This window comes from Struthio camelus, chromosome 31 (genome assembly GCF_040807025.1).
Source record: "Struthio camelus isolate bStrCam1 chromosome 31, bStrCam1.hap1, whole genome shotgun sequence".
In the NCBI taxonomy this organism is placed as follows: Eukaryota; Metazoa; Chordata; class Aves; order Struthioniformes; family Struthionidae; genus Struthio; species Struthio camelus.
This window is the reverse complement of record NC_090972.1, coordinates 4,228,042-4,234,644: the sequence shown is the minus strand read 5'-3', so window position 1 is coordinate 4,234,644 and position 6,603 is coordinate 4,228,042. Positions and strand designations below refer to the sequence as shown.

General features: G+C 74.1%; 1 protein-coding gene across 1 annotated transcript in view; it reads right to left on the bottom strand.

Moving 5' to 3' along the window:
• RNASEH2A (ribonuclease H2 subunit A) overlaps positions 1-6,603 on the bottom strand; it is a 7,689-nt gene extending 1,086 nt beyond the window's left edge. The window contains exons 1-7 of the mRNA XM_068922669.1: positions 6,439-6,603; positions 5,142-5,213; positions 4,117-4,243; positions 2,594-2,681; positions 1,343-1,480; positions 400-487; positions 206-329 (exon numbers count right to left, since the gene is read on the bottom strand). Of these exons, the coding sequence (XP_068778770.1) occupies positions 206-329; positions 400-487; positions 1,343-1,480; positions 2,594-2,681; positions 4,117-4,243; positions 5,142-5,213; positions 6,439-6,565 (764 nt within the window). The 5' untranslated portion in view covers positions 6,566-6,603. The remainder of the gene's footprint in view (positions 1-205; positions 330-399; positions 488-1,342; positions 1,481-2,593; positions 2,682-4,116; positions 4,244-5,141; positions 5,214-6,438) is intronic.

The following is a 6,603-nucleotide window of genomic DNA, read 5'->3' as shown; positions in this document are numbered from 1 at the left end:
CCCGTCTCCCCATCCCCCAGTGCCCCCGGACCCCCCCGTCCCCCAGTGCCCCCCGGACCCCCCCAGTGCCCCCCCATCATCCGGACCCCCCCGTCCCCCCATCTCCCAGTGCCCCCATCCCCCGGATCCCCCCGTGCCCCCCCATCCCCCAGACCCCCCCGGACCCCCCGGCCCCCCGACCCCCCCGGCCCCCCCGGCCCCCCACCAGCGGACGGGGGCGGCGTGCCGCTGCAGCAGGCTCCGGGCCGTGGCCCAGCTGAAGCGCACGAGCTGCGGGAAGCCGAAGACGCCGTCGAGGTGCCGCAGCAGCCACTGCTTGGTGCGCGGGTCTGCGGGCGGCCGGGCGTCAGCGGGGCCGGACGCCTGGGCCCCCCGGCCCCCCCGGCCCCCCCCCCTTACCGTTGGGGTACCCGGAGCCGTAATCCGTGTCCAGCTCCTGCAAATCCTCCGCGAATTTCCAGTGCTTCACGGCTCGGTCCCGGGCCACCTGCGCCGGGGGGGGGGGTGTCAGGACCCCCCCCCTCTCATCGGACCCCCCCCCCTCCCAAATCCCCGGGATCCCCTCAGACCTCTATCACCACCCCAGGACTCCCAGACCCCCACCAGCACCCTGGGGTGCAGTGGGGGGGGGGCGGAGTGGGTGTAGGGGGGGAGCATTGCCCGGGGGGGGGAACCCGGTTCATTTGGGGAGGGTATAACCAGCTGGAGGGGGTGTAATTGCCCTGGGGGGGGGAACTTGGCTCATTTGGGGGGGTATAATCACCCAGGGGGGTATAATTGCCCTTTGGGGGGGTATAACCACCCACACGGGGCTATAATTGCCCGGGGGGGGGGACCTGGCTCATTTGGGGGGTATAACCACCCGGGGGGTATAATTGCTCTTGGGGGGGTATAACCACCTGGGGGCTATAATTGCCCGGGGGGGGGGGACCTGGCCGATTTGGGGGGGTATAACCACCCGGGGGGGTATAATTGCCCTTGGGGGGGGTATAACCACCCACACGGGGCTATAATTGCCCTGGGGAGGGGACCTGGCTCATTTGGGGGGGGGGTATAACCACCTGGGGGGCTATAATTGCCCGGGGGGGGGACCTGGCCCACTTGGGGGGGGATATAACTACCCAGGGGGTATAATTGCCCTTGGGGGGGGTATAACCACCTGGGGGGGGGAGCTATAATTGCCTGGGGGGGGGAACCTGGGCCATTTGGGGGGGCTATAACCAGCTGGGGGGGGTGTAATTGCCCTGGGGGAAGAATTGCCCCAGTAGGTGGAAAAATGCCCCGGGAGGGGCTGTAACTGCCCCGGGAGGGGGGGGAAATTGGCCCCCGGGGGGGGTCCCACCTTGGCGCAGATGCTGGCGGCCCCCACCACGGGGAAGAGGGCATCGGCCTTGGGGCGCACCGTCACCCCCAGCCCCGGGAAGCGGCGCCGCAGGCGGCTCTCGTAGCTCTCCGCCGGCCCCACCGTGTCCACGAACACCTGGGGGGGGGGAAGGCGTGAGGACCCCCCCCAAACCACCCCCGGCCCCTCTAAACCCAGCCCCGGCCCCCCCCAACCTGCTCAGACTCACAGGGGGAAACTGAGGCACGGGGAGGGGGCTGAGCCTCGAACCGGGACCCCCCTCAGCCCAAGGAGCCCCCAGCCGCCTTAAGCCCCCCCCCAACCCTGCAGGCCCCCCCGAGCCCCAAGGGGGAAACTGAGGCACGGGAGGGGGCTGAGCCTTAGCCTGGGACCCCTGCAAGCCCAAGGACCCCCCCGGTACTCCCCAACCCACCCCTGCACCCCCAAACCCTGCAGGCCCCCCCGAGCCCCAAGGGGGAAACTGAGGCACGGGGAGGGGGCTGAGCCTTAGCCTGGGACCCCCCTCAGCCCAAGGACCCCCCGGTACTCCCCAACCCACCCCTGCACCTCCAAACCCTGCAGGCCCCCCGAGCCCCAAGGGGGAAACTGAGGCACGGGGGGGATGTGGGCTGAGCCTCAGACTAGGGACCCCCCCCCACGACCCCCTCCAGCCCAAAGACCCCCCCGGTCCCCCCCAGCCCCTCCAAACCCTGCAGGCCCCCCCCGAGCCCCAAAAGGGAAACTGAGGCATGGGGGGGGGATGTGGGCTGAGCCTCAGACTAGGGACCCCCCTCCACGACCCCCTCCAGCCTAAAGACCCCCCCGGTGCCCCCCCAGCCCACCTAAACCCTGCAGGCCCCCCTGAGCCCCAAGGGGGAAACTGAGGCACGGGGAGGGGGCTGAGCCTTAGCCTGGGACCCCCCTCAGCCCAAGGACCCCCCCGGTACTCCCCAACCCACCCCTGCACCCCCCAAACCCTGCAGGCCCCCCGAGCCCCAAGGGGGAAACTGAGGCACGGGGGGGGGATGTGGGCTGAGCCTCAGACTAGGGACCCCCCTCCACGACCCCCTCCAGCCTAAAGACCCCCCCGGTCCCCCCCAGCCCCTCCAAACCCTGCGGGCCCCCCTGAACCCCAAGGGGGAAACTGAGGCACAGGGGGGGATGTGGGCTGAGCCTCAGACTACGGACCCCCCCCCAAGACCCCCTCCAGCCCAAAGACCCCCCCGGCCCCTTGGACCCCCCAGCCCCCACCTGGGTCACCCGCACGCCGGCGTCCAGCGCCTGCTGGATGAGGCCCGCGGCCGTGTCCTGCGACAGCTCGTTCAGGTTGTACTTGCCCCTGGGGGGGGGGGGGAGCTCCGTTACCCCCCCAGCACCCAAATATGGGGGGGGGGAGGCCAGAAGCAGCAGGTCCAGGTTGGGTGGGGGTGGCCCAATGGGGGGGGGTCTAGGGGGTCCCAGAGGGGTTGGGGGAGGCGATCAGGCTGGGGGAGGGTCGGGGGGGGTCCCAAAAGGATCTGGGGGGGGGGTCTGGGGGGGCTCAGATGGGTCTGGGGGGGACCCAGGGGCCTGGTGGGGTTCCTAGGTTTGGGGGGGTCCCAGGCTGTGGGGAGGGGTCCTGGGAATCTGGGGGGGGGGTCCCAAGAAGGTCCCCGGCTATGGGGGGCTCCTGGGGGGGGGGGCCAGGAGGGTGTGAGGGGGCCCAGGGGTGTTTAGGGGGTCCCTGGGAGTGGGGGCCCCTGGGGGGGTCCCAGGGGGGTCTGGGGGGTGTTTAGAGGGTCCCAGGAGGGTCCCAGGAGGGTCTGGGGGGGTCTGGGGGTGTTTAGGGGGTCCCTGGGACTGGGGGCTCCTGGGGGGGGACACAGGAGGGTCTGGGGGGGTCTGGGGATGTTTAGGGGGTCCCTGGGAGTGGGGGCTCCTGGGGGAGGGTCCCAGGAGGGTCTGGGGGGGTCTGGGGGTGTTTAGGGGGTCCCTGGGAGTGGGGGGCTCCTGGGGGGGGTCCCAGGAGGGTCTGGAAGGGTCTGGGGGTGTTTAGGGGGTCCCTGGGAGTGGGGGCTCCTGGGGGGGGGTCCCAGGAGGGTCTGGGGGGGTCTGGGGTGTTTAGGGGTCCCTGGGAGTGGGGGCTCCTGGGGGGGTCACAGGAGGGTCTGAGGGGGTCCGGGGAGGTCCCTGGGTGTGGGGGGCTCCTGGGGGGGGTCACAGGAGGGTCTGGGGGTGTTTAGGGGATCCCTAGGTGTGGGGGTTCCTAGGAGCGCCTAGGGTGGCCACAGGGTGCTTGGGGGGGGGGTCCCTGGGTGGGGGGGGGGCACCTGGGGGCATCCTTGACTCTCGGGGGGAGGCTCAGGGGGGTCCCGAGTCTGGGGGCTGCTGGGGGGGGGAGCAACCCCAGGGGCTCCCAGGGGGGCTCACAAGGTCCCAGGGGTGTCGGGGGGGTCCCAGCTGGGGGGGGGGTCCCGGGGTGGGGGGGGCACCTGGGGGCACCTTGACTCTCGGGGGGAGGCTCAGGGGGGTCCCGAGTCTGGGGGCTGCTGGGGGGGGGAGCAACCCCAGGGGCTCCCAGGGGGGCTCACAAGGTCCCAGGGGTGTCAGGGGGGGTCCCAGATGGGGGGGGGGGTCCCGGGGTGGGGGGGGCACCTGGGGGCACCTTGACTCTCGGGGGGAGGCTCAGGGGGGTCCCGAGTCTGGGGGCTGCTGGGGGGGGGGAGCAACCCCAGGGGCTCCCAGGGGGGCTCACAAGGTCCCAGGGGTGTCGGGGGGGGTCCCGGGGGTCTCACCGCTGCTGCATGCTGGCCGAGATGAGGGCGGGCGAGAGCACGTGCAGGGCCCAGCCCAGGACGGCGCCGGCGGCCTCCAGGCGCCCGAAACGCTGCTCCCGCTCGGCCTCCGACAGCGTCTTCGAGTCTGGGGGCCGGCGGGGCTGGGACCCCTGCCCTGCCCCACCCCCCCCCCCGGGTCCTCCCGGCACCCCGGGACCCCCCCCGGCACCCCCCAGGGCCTCTGGGACCCCCCCAATGTCCCCAGCAGCCCCCCCCACCCTTCCTGGCACCCCTGGGACCCCCCCCCAGCCCTTCCCAGCACCCCCGGACCCCCCCCAGTGTCCCCAGCAGCCCCCTGCCCTTCCCGGCACCCCCGGACCCCCCCCCAGTGTCCCCAGCAGCCCTTGCCCTTCCCAGCACCCCTGGGACCCCCCCCCCAGCCCTTCCCAGCACCCCCGGACCCCCCCCCAGTGTCCCCAGCAGCCCCCTGCCCTTCCCGGCACCCCTGGGACCCCCCCCCCAGCCCTTCCCAGCACCCCCGGACCCCCCCCAGTGTCCCCAGCAGCCCCCTGCCCTCCCTGGGACCCCCCCCAACCCCCCCCAGTGCCTCTGGGAACCCCCCCACACAGTGTCCCCAGCAGCTCCCTGCCCTCCCTCGCACCCCTGGGACCCCCCCCAGCCCTCCCCAGTGCACTTGGGACCCCCCACTGGCACCCCCCGGACCCCCCCCCCAGTGTCCCCAGCAGCCCCCTGCTGTCTCTGGTACCCCCCCCGGGCTTCCCCAGTGCCTCTGGGACCCCCCCCCCCCAGTGTCCCCAGCAGCCCCCTGCCCTCCCTGGGACCCCCCTGGCCCTCCCCAGTGCCCATGGGACCCCCCCCCACCCTCCTGGCACCCCTGGGACCCCCCAGCACCCCCCTGCCCTGTGCCTATGGGACCCCCACCAAGGGCCCCCAGGACCCCTTGCCTCCCCCAGCCCCCCTGGGATCCCCCAAGCTTTCCCCAGTGCCCCCCTGGGCCCCCCCACGGACCCCCCAGCACCGACCTGCCACCCCCAGCGCCTCCAGCTCCCCCAGCCGCTCCTCGGGGCAGTAGCAGATGGCGTAAACCATGGGGCCTGGGGGGGGGCAACGGGGGGGCGTCAGCTGCCTGCCGGCCTGCCACAGCCCTGGCCAGGCCACGTGCAAATCCTCGTGCAAATCCTCGTGCAAGGCCCGCCCCCCCCAGTGCAAGCTTCACACCGTGCAAATCCCGTGCAAGCAGAAACCCCCCCCCCGGTGCAAACCCTGGTGCAAGTGGATCCCCCCCCCCCCCAACGCAAACCCAGTGTGAGCCCTGTGCAAAGACTGGTGCAACAGGAACCCCCCCCCCCCCCCGGTGCAAACCTCATGCAAGATGAAAATCCTCCCGGTGCAAACGCACTGCAAGCTGATGCAAAACCCCCCCCCGGGGGCACCCGCACCCCCCCCTCCCCCAGTGCAACCCCCCCCCCGGGGGCACCCGCATCCCCCCTCTCCCTCCCGGTGCAAACCCCCCCCGGGGGCACCCGCACCCCCCCCGGTGCAACCCCCCCCGGGGCACCCGCACCCCCCCCCGGTGCAAATCCGGGTGCACCGGTACACCCCCCGGTGCAAACCCCCCCGGGGCACCCACACCTCCCCCGGTGCAAACCCGGGTGCACCGGTACCCCCCCCGGTGCAAACCCCCGGGGGCACCCGCACCCCCCTCCCCCGGTGCAACCCCCCCTGGGGGCACCCGCACCCCCCTTCCCCGGTGCAAACCCCCGGGGGGCATCCCCCCCGGTGCAACCCCCCCCGGGGGCGCCCGCACCCCCCCTCCCACGGTGCAACCCCCCCGGGGGCACCCGCACCCCCCCCCGGTGCAAACCCGGGTGCACCGGTACCCCCCCCGGTGCAATCCCCCGGGGGCACCGGTACCCCCCCCGGTGCAACCCCCCCGGGGGCACCCGCACCCCCCCCCGGCGCAACCCCCCCGGGGGCACCCGCACCCCCCTCCCCCGGTGCAAACCCGGGTGCACCGGTACCCCCCCCCGTGCAACCCCCCCCGGGGCACCCGCACCCCCCCCCGGTGCAACCCCCCCGGGGGGCACCCACACCCCCTCCGGTGCAAACCCGGGTGCACCGGTACCCCCCCCCGGTGCAACCCCCCCGGGGGCACCCGCACCCCCCCCTCCCCCAGTGCAAACCCGGGTGCACCGGTACCCCCCCCCCGGTGCAAACCCCCGGGGGCACCCGCACCCCCCTCCCACGGTGCAACCCCCCCCCGGGGGCACCCGCACCCCCCTCCCCCGGTGCAACCCCCCCCCCCCGGGCCCGGCTCACCCAGCACCGGGCCGCGGCCGGCCTCGTCCACGCCGAGCGCGCAGGGCAGGCGGCGGCAGAGCTCGGGCACGGCCGAACCGAGCCGCGCCGCCCCCGCCGGGTCCCGCTCCAGCGCCGCCAGCGCCATCGCGCCCGCCGGGGCCGGGAAGAGGGGCGGGGCCAGCC